The 17,970-nt window shown below is 38.1% G+C and overlaps 4 protein-coding genes across 6 annotated transcripts; 2 read left to right on the top strand and 2 right to left on the bottom strand.

The window, feature by feature from the left end:
• Positions 1–8,867: 8,867 nt before the first annotated feature.
• LOC117577755 (mpv17-like protein 2) lies at positions 8,868–9,912 on the bottom strand. Of its 2 annotated transcripts, none has more exons than XM_052007419.1 (2): positions 9,866–9,912; positions 8,868–9,788 (listed from the first exon to the last, which is right to left on the bottom strand). In XM_052007419.1, the coding sequence occupies exon 2, from the start codon at positions 9,777–9,779 to the stop codon at positions 9,087–9,089; it is 693 nt and encodes a 230-aa protein (XP_051863379.1). In that variant the 5' UTR covers positions 9,780–9,788; positions 9,866–9,912; the 3' UTR covers positions 8,868–9,086. The 2 variants fall into 2 exon arrangements, with proteins under 2 accessions (XP_051863379.1, XP_034118560.1); XM_034262669.2 differs by having other exon boundaries at positions 8,868–9,804; positions 9,866–9,894.
• Positions 9,913–10,221: 309 nt separating this feature from the next.
• Positions 10,222–11,876, top strand: LOC117577773 (protein yippee). Its single transcript, XM_034262693.2, has 4 exons — positions 10,222–10,383; positions 10,563–10,847; positions 10,928–11,087; positions 11,156–11,876. The coding sequence occupies exons 2-4, from the start codon at positions 10,730–10,732 to the stop codon at positions 11,241–11,243; spliced, it is 366 nt and encodes a 121-aa protein (XP_034118584.1). The 5' UTR covers positions 10,222–10,383; positions 10,563–10,729; the 3' UTR covers positions 11,244–11,876.
• Positions 11,877–11,880: 4 nt separating this feature from the next.
• On the bottom strand, positions 11,881–12,700 carry LOC117577789 (mitochondrial import inner membrane translocase subunit Tim9). Its single transcript, XM_034262718.2, has 3 exons — positions 12,529–12,700; positions 12,287–12,382; positions 11,881–12,229 (listed from the first exon to the last, which is right to left on the bottom strand). Exons 1-3 carry the CDS (start codon positions 12,586–12,588, stop codon positions 12,098–12,100), a joined length of 288 nt encoding a protein of 95 aa, XP_034118609.1. The 5' UTR covers positions 12,589–12,700; the 3' UTR covers positions 11,881–12,097.
• Positions 12,701–12,840: 140 nt separating this feature from the next.
• LOC117577734 (RNA-binding protein 1) lies at positions 12,841–17,832 on the top strand. 2 transcript variants are annotated; one of them, XM_034262641.2, is made up of 2 exons: positions 12,841–13,420; positions 14,211–17,832. In XM_034262641.2, exons 1-2 carry the CDS (start codon positions 13,020–13,022, stop codon positions 14,569–14,571), a joined length of 762 nt encoding a protein of 253 aa, XP_034118532.1. In that variant the 5' UTR covers positions 12,841–13,019; the 3' UTR covers positions 14,572–17,832. The 2 variants fall into 2 exon arrangements, with proteins under 2 accessions (XP_034118532.1, XP_034118541.1); XM_034262650.2 differs by having other exon boundaries at positions 12,849–13,420; positions 17,340–17,832.
• The last annotated feature ends 138 nt before the right edge of the window (positions 17,833–17,970 follow it).

Below are 17,970 nucleotides of genomic sequence, written 5' to 3'. Positions count from 1 at the left end.
ACACAATCGTATAACTATCGATTACACTTTATCGATAACTCGATTACTATTGAACACAATCGTAGAAATATCGAATACACTTTATCGATAACTCGCTTACTATCGAACACAATCGTAGAAATATCGAATACACTTTATCGATAACTTGATTACAATCGAACACAATCGTAGAAATATCGAATACACTTTATCGATAACTTGATTACAATCGAACACAATCGTAGAAATATCGAATACACTTAATCGATATTTTAACGATGTGAACTTGAAGAGTTCGAAGAACTCGAAATTGACAATAAAATTGCCTGCAAAGCTATGCGAATTGCATTAATGATTTTTAAAAATCATACTTTTTTAATTTGTTGATTATTTCGATAGCTCAATTATTGATAATTTCGTGGATAAAGTTTGTTTAAATTCTGCGCAGCTGACCAGACTTAAACGCCAAAACAGGACTTGATCAATGGAATGGAAGATTTCTTCATTACATATTTTGATTCTTTGATTCAGCCCCAAAAAGTTTTTAAAGAGCTATTTATTGGGAATTTTAAAATGGTAGTATATAACCGTATATCTTATGATTTTATCTTGTCAACACTCAACAGCTTAAACACTTGCCCTAGTTAAAGCGTAGCATAGCTTCGAAATTGATTGGTTTCAGACACTACGAGCGAGTCATAAATGTTTTCTATATAGAAACTGGTTTGAATGAAGCCATCGGCAACTGGATCGAGTTGTTGTAGAGGAAATTTCTAGAAAAGCCATGCAAAACACAACTTCAGCAGCTACAAAATTTCATTTCATAACAATGTTTAATCAAACATTGCAGTTAGCATTGGGACAACCCTCGCATATGAATTTCATCACTATGGTTAAATAGTTATTCTTAGTTTGATGCAAACCGAAGCTGTGGTTTCGCACTACATTCAATCAACCGATCAACTTATAACAAACAACATTTGTCAATGACTATGTGTGTGAGTGTGTGTGTGTATACATGTGTGTGAGAGGCTGTGGATGTGTGCGTTTGGAGGCGCGTTCACTAGCAACGGGCCCACTTTTTTTTGTTGTTGCTGCTGCTGCCAGTGATTTTATTATATGCGACGCAGCACACGCGTCGTATGCGCAATATGAGAATATTTCTAGCTACTCGACGTTGTTGTTGTTGTTGTTGTTGAGCATGCTGTTGCTGCTATTATTGTTATTGTTATTGTATTTTGTTTTGCTTGTCTTCACCTTGATAACCGAAGCGCGTCATCGAGCTGTCAGCGAGCAATTCTTCGGACCAAACCCCTTCCCCTTACCATCCTCATTACCCTCGCTATCTGAGCACATTTCACGCCCAATGCGACTCATCCTGATATAAGCACAATATTAACTATTTGTTCTATGTAATTTCTTTTTGTCGTCGTTGTCGTTGTTGTTGTTATTGCTGCTTGTAGTGTAAATATTATTGTAAAGTCGTAAAAGCTAATTTATCATGTTGTTATTTTGCTTTTTTTTCCAAGTCATGTTATTATTGTTTGCGAATCTGATCTTATGATATCATTTATGATTCCCCCGGAATAGGGATCTACATAAACTTGCAAGGGTTCATTTACAAATCGAACTGCGAGAATTCCCCAGTGACGTAAACATGCTAAATAAGGAAAAGTCGAAACGAATGATCCACAAGTCGATCGATCGATCGTTGATCAACATGCGTTATTGGAAACGGAATAGCATTCGGAATGAAGTGTTACGCACTTACACTTATTCACATAAGCTGCCAACTATGTCGAGGTGACGTCTAGAATAATATGGAACCGCTTTTTGCTGTGCTTCTCTTGCTATTTGCGAATGCATTTCATTCATTTCAATGTGGTTAAAGGTTAAAGGGTTTCGATCGCAACGATGTAATCAAAGTCTTTGTGACAAATGTGTATAAATATTGTGGCGACTATTGAATTTACCATAATTAACAGTAATCATTAATTATTAAGTTAGCTTGCAGACTGTATTTAACGTATCCATATATATTAAAGTATTCTGTTGAACGTTTAAAGCATTTCACTAGCGATGGGTGCGTGAGATAGCCAAACTATCGTATACCGAAAAATCTTTAATTCTAATTATTAAGAAAACGTTCAACTACAGCATGAAATGCCAGCTAAAGTACCAGCTCAACTTTGAAGTCTTTTGAAATAAAAAAAATGTTAGGAAGTCGGTCGATTTCACATAGCGATGGTTGCGTGAGATAGTCAAACTATCGGCTACAAAATAAATAATGAAAATTCTTAAAATTAATTATAAAGAAAACTTTCAAAACATAATTGCAGCTAAAGAACCTGCTTCAATCAAAGATGTTAAGAAGTCGAATTCTATTTTATTTCAAACTATATTTTTGGATAATAGTCTCAACTCTTTTCCACTTAAACTGTACACGCTTTTAGCGTGAGATATCCAAACTATCGACTACAAAAAGGAATAATGAAAATTCTTAAAATTAATTATTATGAAAACTTTCAAAACATAATTGCAGCTAAAGAACCTGCTCAACTTTTAAGTCTTTTTCAATCAAAGATGTTAAGAAGTCGAATTCTATTTTATTTCAAACTATATTTTTGGATAATAGTCTCAACTCTTTTCCACTTAAACTGTACACGCTTTTAGCATACGATCACGCGGTTCCTCATGCGATCTTTTCGATCCGATTATTGTACAATCTTTGGTAAAAACAAACACTTTTGATTTCTTCTACCGCTGCTGCTGCTGTTTTTTTTTTTATATAGCATTTACGTCAAAGGAGGTCCAAAAAAAGCGAACAACGCAACGCAGCACACACCCCCCACATAAAGATCAGTCAGAATGTGTGTGCGTGTGTTTGTATTTGAGAATCTTTTAGCCACGTTTGTTTGCGCATTCTTTTAGCATTTATTCGCTGGCCCCGAACATCGCCTGACGCTGCCAAAACTTAAGTAAAGAGAGGAATAAAATACTTCATAATAATAATAATAATAATAATGATATATCAACATGGCACTCATGTTGGGTACTTAGAAGTTTCCGGGCTTAGGTAAACCGATATTTATTGCGCAAATAGATGCGACCGTTCATCAAGTGCAGATAAAGCAGGCAAGAGATAAAAAAAAAAGAAAAAAAAAGAAAAAGCAAACGACAAGCAAGAAAGGAAATATAAATAGAGAAAAAGATAAGTAAATAACTTTCGACAGTAACTCAGAGCACATGATCGCGATCGGATAGTACGGAGTTTGTTTTTGTTGTTGCTTTTAATTTTTTATCAGAGACATAGCGCCTGACAATGACTATGGCAATGCGGTAGCTCATGACGTTAAGACTGATCAGTCTCAGTCAGCGATAACCGTTTGGCAAGTCATTATAATGAAGAGAGAATCGAGAAGATCAACAAAGATATATACTAGATATGTATTCTAACTGGAAACGCAACTCTTTGCAAATTTGCAAATTTTTGGCTAACAAATGACTAATAAATTCGGCTCTAATGATATGGGATCAGACTTGTCCCCATCCTGTCTGGATGAAAAGCAATTAAATGCTCAACGTTTGACATTATTATCTCAGACGGTTTATTATCATATGTATGTATGTGTATTTGTCGTGTTCATCTTGTCTAGTCGAGCATATGGGCTTTAGTAATTACCATAAACTAATAAACTCTTTTATAAATCGATACATTATTAAATCGATAGCATATCAATATCGAGACATCGACAAAAAAAGATTAAACCAATTAAATTGTCAAAAAGGCATTCAGTATTATTATCACACTATGATTATTGACTACTTCTTCCAAAATATATACAGTATATCACTATTTTGAAGTGAAGTGAACAAAATTTAATTAATCTTTTTCCGTACTGAAACATTATTATATGGTATATCATATCAATGCAAGTCAATAGTCGAGCTCGCATAAAATTGACATTAATAGCACTTTAAATAAGGAATCAATATCAATATCATCCAACATATTTGTATATATGTATAATGTTATATACTCGTATTTGTCTGGCGTTTTAATGATACCTAAAAATTGTGGGCGCTATGTGATTTATTTGCTTACGCGCTACATAAATTTCGCCGATAATTCTTTCCTCTTTTTCCAATAGATATAGATGTATTTCGTGCTGTTTTGCTTTCTCGGTTCGGTTCGGTTCGGTTTTTTTCTTCTAAAAAAGAGTGCTCTCAAGGCCGTCGTTTCGGTTTTTTCATGTTCACTGTCGAGTTTTGGCTTTGGCATTCAAAAATAGATCATAAGATAAAAAACTTCTGCTGCGCGTTCTGTTTACCAGCTGTCCCGACTATCTCTCTAATTGATATTTTTTTCGCATTCCCAACAAAAACTACTCGACTATTCTCCAACGTAGCGTGTTTATTTTTTTCTGCGCTTTCTTAGAAATTCCCCATTTCTTATTTTTTTGCAGCACATTCAAGGTTAATGGCAACGACAACATCGGCCAAATCATTAACCCTGCCCTGCACCTGACATCGGGGGATGTGCGGGAGTATTATTTTGATAATAGAAATATCTGCTGTGTCGTTTCTCACAGTTTTATCTAAAGAACCGGTTTTTATGATCCTCTTTCGAGACAATTTTATGATCTTATAATGCCTATTTTTATGGACTCGCGTTTAAATCACGTGTAGAATGCCAAATATACTGTATGTATGCAAATAAGTTGCATAATCTGAGATAACTAATAAATATCACACACATACACACACACAGCCACATAAGCTGAATATGCATGTGTGCAAGTAATTCGATGAGGTCTCCACTTGCAAAGTAAACTTGGCGACACGTGTGGCTCTCGGCAAGCTCCGCATGTCACTCACTTGTTTATTTACTTAGACAAGCTTTTACTTCACTATACGTTGAGCACACTCACACACACACACACACATACGCAGACGAGATGGGTATATTTGTGAGTAGCGTAGAAAAAGAAAAAGAAGAAAAAGACTTACCAAACTGAATTGTGACAGCAATAAGTTGCACACTCAGCAGCGAACTTAATAATTATGTTGACACACGATTTACGCTTTAAGCATATTCTCATTAACTTTTGCAATTGTAGCCAGCTTGAATATATTAAACTTATTTTCGCGACAACCAAATCACCACAAGCAGAGAAAATAACTGTTTTCGACGCCATGCTTTTGATATGCATAGTATATCGATAAGTCTTGGGTGGCAGGACACGATCAATTTGCATGACGTCAATGTGCAGCTGTTGTATCGAATGTTGACAAATATCGTTCAATTATGCGATATCGATTATAATTGGCGCCTAGTTCAGGTATATTACAGTCGAGACCTGTTTGTTTTTGCTCGGTTTCATTTTTTACACACACACACACATACCACATATACACAAACGTTATAGTATTGCGCGTGGCACCACAGCCCTAGAAACAGTTCCACAAAAATCTGCTAGTCCAACAAAGTAAATCAGTCACAAACAGCTACAGACACCGCGCATACGATACAAACACACATACAGACATACATACATACGAGCAAGTGTCCAATTTAAATGCTGCTCATATTCTGGCATGCATAGTATGTACATACATATGTATGTATTTATGTATGCTCGTGGCTTTGTGTACATATATCGATACTTGTTTTCTGCTGTAAATTGCTGCGCTCTTTTTTTTTGCTCTTTACAATAGTATTTTTTCGCGTGTGTTGCGCTCTTTGCATGCTGTTTCCCTCCTGCTCCACCGTACTTGTCGCGCGATCCGCGCTCTTTGCGCTTAACGTGTTTTCTTTATTCTGATATATTGAGATATTTCTATGTATGCATATGTATGCATGTATTTTATCACACTATGAGAGGCACAACAGACGAGCCCAGAAAATTGGCCAATCCGCGCGCACTTTGAGTGAGCGCGCCCTCGTTACGTTACTGTGTGAAGGAGTGAAGGAGAAGGTGGGGTGTTGGAGGTGTATTGCCGCGGGGGGTCTGGCATCTTGTAAATAAACGCATTTATTTCATTTTTTTTTTTTTTTTGCGCTGTGCGATCGGTCAATGGCGAAGACAACAATAAACCGCAAAAACAAGTTGGCTTGTTTTTATTTTTTATAGGTTAGAATTACAGCATTGGCAACAACCTTGTGGCACAAAAATATTCGATAATGTTATCGCGTTACACATAAATATCTGTGGTTGGCCCATTTCCGATACAATTTGATTCGATGCGATGCGATCCTTTGTTTGTTTGAAGAAAATATTTAATATAAATCAATTTGATACGCTGAATTGTTACGTTTTAAAAAAGAAACAAACAAATTAAATGCAATTGATAATCTTTGCTATAAATACATTATGACAGTTTGCGGTTACGCTGACGCTGAATGCAATCGGTTGTTGTATCGGTTAAAGTCAACCGTTTGAAATGTGCAAAACAGAAACTTAACTTTCTGAATTTTGTATTTGAATTTTTGTTTTATCTATGTGTCTGCTTCAAACAAACAATCAAGTTTTGGTTGCTAGCCGATTTCGGGTTCTTCTCTTCCTCTTCCAACTGCCCCGAAAATAACTTAAGAAAAGGAAATTAATCTCACGTAAACCGGTTTTTCGAATCCGTCCTGCTTTTTGGTATGCCAAAAACGAAAGAAACAAAAAAAAACAAAAAAACCCGAAAACAAATTCAAATCAAAATGCGCAACTCATCGACAGACAACCGAATCGAGATCTTTTGGTATATAGTATAGATACATATTGAAATTGGCTGCTGCAAAAACTGAATATACAAATACTTGAGATGTATTCACGACTTGGAGCACCTGTTGCTGGGCTGAGTTTAGCGAAACTGTTCCAGAGACTCGATTTGCGCAAACATTTCATTATCTCAGTCGCTATTAAGGTCGACATTAAATGCTGCTTATTTAAATAGATTCTTGAATTCGACTTTCAAGACCCTGTATCTTTAAAATACCAAGTATTTTACTTTATCCAAAGGTTTCAGAAATAACAAGTAAGAAAGCTACAGTCGAGTGTACTCGACTGTGAGATACCCGCTACCCATTTTGAATAAAAGCAAAATATTGCGGTATTATTTTTAAAATATACCGAAAATACTTAAAAAATACTAAAAAATATACCGAGTGGTATATTTGGTATATCGATATGGTACCACATTCAAAATATACCATAGACGGCACAATATACCAGATTGTCGGCCAAAGCAACTAAGAGCCCTAGTAAGTAGGCGTTTTTGCCCATACAAAAGTATTTCTTTAATTACTTCCACGGACGGACGGACGGACATGGCTATATCGTCTCGGCTGTTGACGCTGATCAAGAATATATATACTTTATAGGGTCGGAGATGCCTCCTTCTACCTGTTACATACATTTCCTGCCGGCAGAAAGTTATAATACCCTTCTACCCTATGGGTAGCGGGTATAAAACCGTAAGGTAGACTTTACAATTTGAATTATATTGAATCTTCAGGGTGTTTGGCAGTCGAGTACTCCCGCTTAGAGCCATCTCATTTGATTAGTATTATTTCTTATTTGTTGTTTGTTGTTTTTGGGTATTTCATTATCAATGTCAAGCACATAAAGTGGCAAATTGAAAGTGGATGCGATAAGAGTTCCTTTTTAGTCATACCCCCCACAAATACAGATAGTCATTTCATTAATGGATATGAATAATGAAGAGCACATAACAACAATTCTATATAGTATACAATATAGTATACAGCTAGGCTATAAAGAGAACTATTTTTGTGATTTATTTTGTGAAACTGTTATCAGTGTTTGTGCTCTTATCAGCGTTGGATGGGTTCTCTGATTTATAATTAACTGCGGCAAAAATTTTAAAATGAATTATTTGTAGGTAGCAACGGTTCGCATTGGGCAGAGCTGGGCGTGGCAACATTTGTGGCGTGTTGCTGTGCCTCCTTTATCACATCGAGCAATCTTCAATGCTCGCTCGCTGTTGCCTAGAGAGAAGAGAAGACATAGACTGTGTGTTATCAGTTATCAGAGTCGGTATTTTCTCTTATCACTTATCACCAGCGTAAGCGTGCGCATTCATCATCATTCACATGCGTCATTGCGCCTTCATTGTCATTCACATACTACATACTTAAGACAGATCAGTCGCAGTATTTCCTACACGGACATAGATAGCGTCAGCATCGATCGACATTGGTGAGCTTTAAGCTTTCTGATCGGTAACTAAGTGGAACATGCCTAGAGCTTTAATACCCCAAAATAAAGCTACTTCATCAAGTTTATATTGTAATATACTTCTGGATTAACTGCTCTGAGTGATTATAGAAGTTTGTGCCGCGAATTTTACTGACAATATTTCTGTTTTCTATATTGACAAGTCTGTCTACAAAGACCTCAATGAGTTTAAAAATTAGAGCTACACTGTGGCATATCTGATTCTGTTAAATGTCGCAGTGAAGCTTCCGTCTGACCGTCCGTCCGCTCATCTAAACAGCTAGATCTCAGCGCTTATCGAAGTTAGAGCCACCAAATTTGATGACAATATTCCAGGAAGTTCACTGCATAATTATGAGCAATAATTATGAAGACACTCGAACATTTTTTCGTAAACAGCAACAAGAATAACTGCATAAACCCCAAAAAAAATATAATATGATAATAATAAAGTGCGGTCGTTGTACTCGAAAAATCCTTCACTTCACCATTTAGAGGAAGGTGTGTCAAACCGGTTGTTGTTGTTGTTGTTATTGCAACTGCAGTGCTCCAAGATTGCAGTAAAAACTCGACAAATTGCAACAGTCAAAGCTCTCTTAATTACACATAATTACATAGCTGTTTCTTTTTTATTTTTTCGTTTTTTTTTTGTGATAGTAAATACGCAACCAGTTTGTCTTTTATATTTTTTTGTTGTTTGTATTCTTTGCGTTCCATTTATTTATTGGCTGGAGTTGCAACAGCAGCAGTCAAGGTACATCTTTGGTTCGAATCCGTCAAAATGGAAATCGACGCGCGCATTGACAGGCAATTATTTACACAAGACTATTTACAATATATTGTACATGTCATTTTTATATAAAATTAATAATTAACTAGCTAACTCTGAGTGGTTGTTTTCAGCTTGGGCAGATGTGATGGCGCATGCTTCACTTTCGAGGTGAAGACATCGTACCCCAGACTGATCACATTATCGTAGAAGATGCGATAGTGTGTGGGCACCCAATAGAAATTGACAAACTGTGCCACCGGCCAGACAGTCCATTCGGCCGCATACAGCTTCCATGCCTTCTCCTTGATCTCCTCCCACACCTCGCCGGCATCCTTCTTCTCCAGTATGCCCAGAGTGATGAAAAAGGCTGAGATATACAATGGCGAACAGATGACCTGATCGAGCACAATCTTTTTGGCCACCACACGCATGCTGCGACCGGGCAAATGTTTGTCCAGCAGCTGATACCAATAGTGGCAAATGATGCCCACGGCCACGCCACTGGTGGCCATGTGACTAGTGCGTATGCTGCAGTACTCCTCGATCTCGCCGTTGTACAGTTCCAGTTGCTGCTCGAGCACATCGCCCACAGAGCTGAGCGTCAGCGAGATGCCCACGTTGGTGAAGAGCAGGAACTTGTTGCTGAATGCGCTGCCGTGCCACTCCCGCAGCTTGTGCATGGTGAGGGCGCCGGCTCCCATTTTCTCCTTGGCAACAGAGCCTCCGTTGGACGCTTCGCGTCGAAGGCTGCAGCTGCCCAGCGACAGCAGGCTACGCAATTTACGGCGCAGGAAGTGCATTGTTTCAGTCTAGTTATTGTTGCACCTGGGCGAATGTCAAATCAATCCACAAAAAAAAAAAGAGATTTTACCGGAGTTTATCTCACCACGCAACAGCCGCTGGTTTCGCAAAAGGCAACAACACAATCACGTGTAGGCGCGCACAGCTGATAGACCAGGGCTGTGTCATCACCAGCTCAATCGAGTACGCAATTTATTCGATAATGCGCACATATTGTTTACTTCATTTTCTACACTTTAATGCAATTCACTTTATCAATAAAAATAGTTACTTTTAATTAATGAATTTAATTTGAGTGGTGTTTTAATTAATTAACATTTCATTGTGTACCGATTGTAAATATCGAAACGTTGCGCTCGTACCGATAACCAAACTATGCTGTAGCCCTAGAAAGCGTTGCGTTGTTATTGCTATTGCTGCTGTTCACGGCTGTAGTGTTATTTGGTTGTTGTTGTTTTTTTTTTTGTTGGTATTGTCGCATCGCAATTAGTAGCGAGTTTTGCATTCTAAAACAAAGTCAGTGACTTTCTTATTTTGTGCTGGTTACAACAATTTCAATGCATTTGTAAACGAATCATCAACGCGAATCTTCAGCATATTAATGTATGTTTGTATTTGTGCTGGTGTCTGTTGCTGTCTGTTGTTGTTGGTGCCAATAAAAAGCAACAACAAAAAAGCACAGATAAGCTTTACATTGGAAGCACATACGCAATTTCGCTGCTTGCTATTACTAATAACGCTTTTATTACACATTTTCTTTTATTTTATTTTTTCAACAACAGCAGCAGCATCTGCAAACAAAGAAACTCTACACTCACACTTAAACACACACACACACACAAAGGGCAGGTAAACACGAGAGTCGAGAGAATCACATACAACGAAAGTGTGTGCGCGTGTGTGTGTGTGTGGAGACAATAGAAGTCTTCTAAATCACAAAAACAAAAATATGGGTCGCATCTTTCTGGAGCACCTCGGTGGGCTGAAGCTCTTCAATTGCGCCCAGTGTCAAACGAATTTGACCAATCGCAGCCAATTGATCAGCACTCGCTTTACAGGCGCAACGGGTAAATATACATACATAAATCATACTTTCATATATCATAATAATAACTAATGGAAATGCATTCATTCTTCATTGTGGCAGGTCGCGCTTACCTTTTTAAGCGTGTGGTCAATCTCACTTTTAGCGCCATCCAGGAGCGAGTTATGCTAACGGGTCGCCACATGGTGCGCGATGTCATGTGCAAGAGCTGCGGCGCCAAGCTGGGTTGGATGTATGAGTTCGCCACCGAGGACACGCAAAAGTGAGTTGCAAACATTAACTGATTATTGCCCCCCTCTCTCATCATATCAATGTTTACCTGTATTGTAGATATAAGGAAGGTCGTGTCATCTTGGAGTATGCCTTGATCCATGAAGCAGAAGGATTTCCATCAGAAGCTGGCGGCGCTAGCCACTGAACCAAATAAAAAAGGAAAGGGAAACAGCTGCTGTGTGTGCAGCCCTTGTGCGTTTTGTAGCCCTTAAGTATTTTCGAGACTAGCAAAAGCCGCAGCTGCTGGCTTCTCTATAGGTTTAACAACAACAAAATAATGTTATGGCAAACGTCGTCGTGTGCTCTTCGACAGTTTTCGAGCTGGCGAATATCTCGTATCGCTGTCGAGTATTTGTAGCTAACGCATAAAATTGCAGGCCACAACAGTGTCGAAACGTTACTTAAGATAAAAGAAAGCAAAAATGTAGTTTTTAGGCATTTTAGAACAATAAGCAAAAAGCAAAAGCATCTAAAAATAATTTGAAATGAGGCTGAACTGCTTAACCCTCTGTTGCCCGCATGTGGCACTAACATTTAACCGAATCGAACGAATTCCCCGATTTATCCACATTTCTATTATTATATTATAATTTTTTTTTTTTGTGTCTTCTTGTATTTTGAACAAAGTCAACAAATGAATAAAAACAAAAACACCGATCTCTAGTTATCTATAGAAAACAAATAACGCTCATATTTACTTGCAGCAAATTGTTCTTTTTTTTTTTGTTTAACGACTTTTGATCAGTAATAAAAATATAGGAATCGTTCAGGCCTGTAATCACTGCATTTTTCATTGTTTTGGTATTTATTTAATTGCTAGTTTAAAGACAAAACGAAATGCAACAGAAAAATGCATTATTCGTTATCGTTAATTGGGTGATTTGTTTGTTTATGTGTGTTTGTTTGTTTGTGGTGCTATTAAACTCTAAACTACAAAGGTTTTTAAGTAAGAAGAGCTTACAGCTCTCTCTCGATCTCTCCCTGTCTCTTTCTCATTCTCTATAATTTGCCGGTCTTTTGGGCCATGGCCAAAGCATTCTCGTTGGCAATCATTTGGAATTCCTGGAAGCGCTGTGACACACGTTGGTTCATCTTCAGGTACTTTTCCATGCAATTTAGTGAACACTTCTCCTGCAATAATAGACTAAGTTAGTTCTGTATTTCAATAACATTCATTTCTAAACTAACCTCGGAGTCTTTAACGTCGCGAGATGTAAAATCGCGTACGCAATCCGTAAAGCACATTTCGGATAGTTTATTGTATGACATGAGGAAATCTGAAAACTATATAATACACATACATTATTGTAGTAACTAAATGAATAAGTTTATTGCATTCAGGCGGTTTATTTGAGATAACTGCTTACACATTGCATCACTTGCTGTCCAATGATGAAGAATTTCTCAATTAAATTCACCACATTACTCACTGTTTTCATTTGATCCTTGTCCAGTTGGTCTAAGGAAACGGTTTCGGGGCTTTTAGCCATCTTGTACTGTGTGCTTTGATTGAAGTTTTTACTTAAAATAAATCAAATTTGGTGCGATTAAATAATAGCAGGCAGTTGTAGTTGTCAGCTGTTTTGTTGTGCGTGGTGGTGCCGCACTGCTGTCACAGGTAGCCAGGGTTGATTCAAATTCAACTGTTAATCGATAACGCTATCGATATGCTGTGCGCAGTGTTGAATTATACGATAATATGGCTGCCATCTTTTTTCTTTTTTTATTTGTGCTCTCTGTATATCGATAGCAGGCAAATACAAGTTTTTTTTTTCTCTGCTGGCTTGTGAAAAATTTTCTGTGTGTACCCAGCGACGCAATTAATACATAAGTGCGCCACAGATAAATAGGAATAGACGAGATTAAATTCTAGTAACCGCTACAAAATATACACTAAGAGGAACAACAAATAAAGAAAATCATGCCACGATATCGCGAATGGGACTTGGCCTGCAAAGTTTACGTGGGCAATTTGGGCTCATCGGCCTCCAAATATGAGATTGAGAACGCCTTCAGTAAATACGGCCCGCTGCGCAACGTATGGGTTGCTCGCAATCCGCCAGGCTTTGCCTTTGTCGAGTTCGAGGATCGACGCGATGCCGAAGACGCAACTCGCGGTCTTGACGGAACTCGCTGCTGTGGCACACGCATCCGCGTCGAAATGTCCTCCGGCCGTTCACGCGAAGGTCGCGGAGGTGGTGGCGGCGGCGGCGGTGGCGGAGGAGGTGGCGGCGGCGGTGGCGGACGTCGTGGAGGTCGCAGCGGCAGTGGTGGCGGCGGCGGTGCAGCCGCTCGGGCAGGCGACGCTGGCGGACGCTATAGGTGAGTTGCCATTCGCATTATTATTTCACACAAACCTTGTATCACCTGTCCTTTTTGCTCACGTATGCATTATTGCCCACACACACACACGTACTTTGTATGTATGCATCTGTGTGTGTGTGCATTGTGTAGCATCAAAAAAATGTTGCGCATTGCATATGAGCTGGCCAAAAAATGCATATATAAACCCATAAAAAACACCCAAAAAGAAAAAGTATGCAAATCGATTTTAGCAGACAAAAAAAAAAAACAGAAAAAACAACACTTTGGGCCCGCCAAAGTGCGTATACATACAAGAAAAGAAGAAAAAATTGCAGTACCGGTTGTAAAAGTGAGCACAGCACACACTCTAACTCATACATATACATATACACAACACACACATACACACATTAAGAGTATTGTGCGCATCAAAGTCCAAATATTGATTATCGATAATCGAGGGTAGGGCACAACATTACTACCACCACTAGTTTTCATTACCATCAAAAGTAAATACTAAATACCATTCGCAGCGCTCACAGATGAATCTAGTCAAAAAATAGAACAATTGTTTTTGTTGTTTTTTTTTTTTTTTTTTTTGTTTATTCATTTATTTCATTATTGTATATGTTAATGCTCCCAAAACAAGTCTTTTTGCCCCATTTGCCCTTGTTGGCAGTTGTCTTAATTTGTTGTGTATGATATGACAAAAACAAAACATAAAAAAGAATTTGAAATTGTAGCAAACATAAAAAGAATGCAACGAAATGGGGCCCGTTTTTAATGTGGTTTCACAATCATTTTGCAGGATAAAGTCTACTTCTACTACAAGCACAACAAGAACAACAACAACAACAGCTACTACTACTACTAGAACTTCTACTACTCCTCCTCTTCCTTCAACAAGTACAACAACTACTACAACAACAACAACAAGAACAACTTCACGTCTCATAACTACTACAACAACAACAAGAACAACAACAGCTCCTGCTCCTCCTATTACACACATTTCACCACCACCAACAACAACAACAAGAACAACAACACCACCAAAACCACCACCAACAACAACAACAATAACTACAACTATAACAACACAACCAACAACAAAATTCTGCGGCTTTCTGATAAATGCCAATTTCAACAAATACGATATATTCCGCTGACTGCAATATAATAACCACAGCAACCAACCAACCAACCAACAAGAACAACCACAGCATTTATGCTACTCCTCTCAAGCTCTTTACCAGCATCTATATATAAATATATTATATATGGCAATGTTTAACAGCAGAGGGCAGTGTCCAGGTCATCCAATTGCAGCAAGCAGCATCCTCAACAAGCAACATACATCACACTCAACACAACACACAATCAACACACACTCACTTGTTTCATTTAACACATCTACTATCTCTTTCTATATCATATTCACTCTCACACAAATTCACAATTGACACGATCAACCGAAGCGCAAGCGAGTGAGCAGCAGTCAGTCAGTCAGTCAATCAATCAATCAATCAACTGCCAGCCATCGTCGCATCTTTTCACCAACAACAACAAATACAACAACAATCTTCATACTTCATCATATGCTTCTACAACAACAACCATTCGCTCTCACATATTAACAAACTACAACAACAACAACACTATCAACACTAAACAGCAAGAACAACAACAACCAGAACCAACAACAACAACAATAAGCAAGCAAGCAAGTGCAACAACTGACCCAGCAAAAGCAATGCAAGCAAAGCAATCAAAAATCTAACTCCAATTTACACCACCAACCAAGCAACCAGTCAATCAACCAACCAACCAATCAGCCAATCAATCAATCAATCAGCCAATCAATCAACCAATCAACGCTTCCAACAGCCTACTACTACTATGTACAACAACAACAACAACAACTACCTACTACTACTACTATGTACAACTGCTACTACTTCTACAACTGTAGAGACAAGAAAACAACTGTAAAAATGACAACTTTGCAGTGTCTTCAGACTTCAGTCAGACGCCTCTCAGCGTGCGCCCGGGTTGCTGCCTCTCTCTCTCTCTTTCTCTCTCTCTCTCTCTCCACAGCTCAACTGCTTCTTTCATCCCCAACTACTATATACATATATATATCGGTATAGAGATATATATATGTGTTTATCTGTATATAAACATCATCTTCTCATCTTCAAGCAGCCTCTACAACCAACCAACCACCACCAACAACAACAACAACTACTACTACAACTTCAAGAACAACAACAACAACTACTACAGCTACTACATGCATCAACAATGCAACAAACAACCCGAAAAAAAGAAAAGAAAAGCAAACAAGTTCAGCTTTATGAGGTTTTCCTTGTTTCTTTTCATTTTAACTTTTGTTGTTGCTCTTTGCTCCTAGATATATCACCTCAGTCTTGCACCAACAACAACTACAACAACCACACAACCACAACTACAACTACTACCACCTCTCTTCCCCTCCGGGTGTGGCTTTTTGCCCCAAATAACAATTAATGACCAGCTCGATCAGCATCAATCGAAAAAAAAACTTCATCAAAACCAAAAATTGAAGCTTCAAATTAATTTAGCTGAGCCAGCGCTTCATTCTCCACAATATTCAACTAGTGCTTCAACTACTACTACTACTACTACTTCTTCACTCCTGCTACTGCAACTCCAACTGCAACTTCAATGCGAACTGTACAACAACAACAACCACCACCACCACCAATATCACCAACCACCACCAACAACAACAACAACAACCACCTTCGAATCTTTCACGTAAAGCAACTGCAAGAAGCGTATGTAAAATTGCCAACAAAATCCAAAAAGGAAAATCATTTGTATAATTTCTTCTTTTGTTAATTATTGTTACTTTTGTTTTTGTTAGTTCGTTTTGTACATTGTTGTTGTTCTCCTCTACACACACACATGCTAATTGTCTGCTCTTGTACCACAACGACAACAACCACCACAAAAAAAGAAATACGGCGTCAACAAAGAGCGCAACATCCAATTCAACATCGACAACCTGGTGGAGATATTGCATCCTCATTCAGCATTCAGCTCGTTCTTCTTCTTCAGCTCTCCTTCAGCTCTCAACTTCTCTACAACTCTGCTACTGCGTGCCCCTCTTCTGCAGCTTCTACAGCTACAATTCTTCACCTGCGCCTGTGTGTGTGCGTGTGTGGCTGGCTTACTTGCATCAAAAAAACAAAAAACAAAAAAAAAATCAATCCAGCAACGCCACCAACCACCACCACAACAACAACAACAGCCACTTTCCACAATATTCAATCGATTGTCAACTGAACAACAACTACAACAGTCTTCTTAGCCTGCTCTTCTCATCAATCAAAAAAAAAAAAAAAAAAAAATGTTGCCACCAACCAACAACCACCAACCACCACCACTAAGACCACCAACCACCACCACCACTAAGCTACTACTTTAAGTATGCCACACCAACTGCTTTCGTAACCGGGGCCTCAAATAACTGCATAAAAACATATCTATAAAAAAAAAAAAAACAAAAAAAAAGTTGATCAAATGAAAAAAAAATCACAAAAAAAAAAATGAATGTATTGAATGCCAGCCTTAGTGTTCAGCTCAGCTCAGCTCAACTCAACCATCACAACAAACAACCAGAAGCAATTGAAAGTAAAAAAAAAAAAAAAAAAAGTGTCGAACCTCCTCTCCAGAAGGTGGAGGAGGAGGAGGCTGTTACTCTACAGCAAATTGTTTAAAAATCGTTATTTAAATGTTCAACGCCAAGTGTAAAATTCTATTTAATTTTTTGTATTTCTCTCTCTCTTCTCTCTCTTTCTTTCTCACACTCTTGCTCTCTTTCTTGACCTGTTTCCCAAAAAAAAAAAAACATTGCACCCGCCCTGCCCCCCAAAACCCAATTTCATTGCAGATCACGTTCTCCAAGACGTTCTCGGACCCGCAGTCGCAGTTTCTCACGTGATCGTCGCAGCCGCACCGACTCTAGGGATCGGCATTAGATGCGAATGCCACACAACATAACACCCAAACACACACACACACTCACCCGCCACTATAACTAGACACAAACACAGACACAAGTTTGTGGAATACTAATATTTCCTATTGCAGCCCAATTTCTTGTTTTTGTTTTTTTCTTTCTTGATTAGTTCTTGTGTAGAATCGTGAGAAAAAGAAAAGGAAACCCACAAAAGAAAATGCTAATTTAATTAATAATTATATATTTACGTTGTAAAGAATCCAAACGCAAACACACAATCCTGAATCTAGAAAGTTGGATGTATATTTAGAATGTAAGTGCATAGATCGTAAAATAATAAGAACAAACCAGAAAGAAGAGAAAATGGAAACTAAAACACTCAAATTACAATTACTAAAAACAAAACTACACAAAAAACAACAAACAGGAAGTGAAAGAACAGAACAATATGACAACCGGAGCGCAAGACGACATTCGGAAGGTACAAGTATTTTGTGAATTATTTTCTTTATTTAATTTTGTAATTTCTTGTTTTTGTAAACTATCGAAACACAAGTTGTAA

The sequence above is a fragment of the Drosophila albomicans genome, chromosome X (genome assembly GCF_009650485.2).
Source record: "Drosophila albomicans strain 15112-1751.03 chromosome X, ASM965048v2, whole genome shotgun sequence".
In the NCBI taxonomy this organism is placed as follows: domain Eukaryota; kingdom Metazoa; phylum Arthropoda; class Insecta; order Diptera; family Drosophilidae; genus Drosophila; species Drosophila albomicans.
This window is presented reverse-complemented; position numbering and strand designations above follow the sequence as displayed.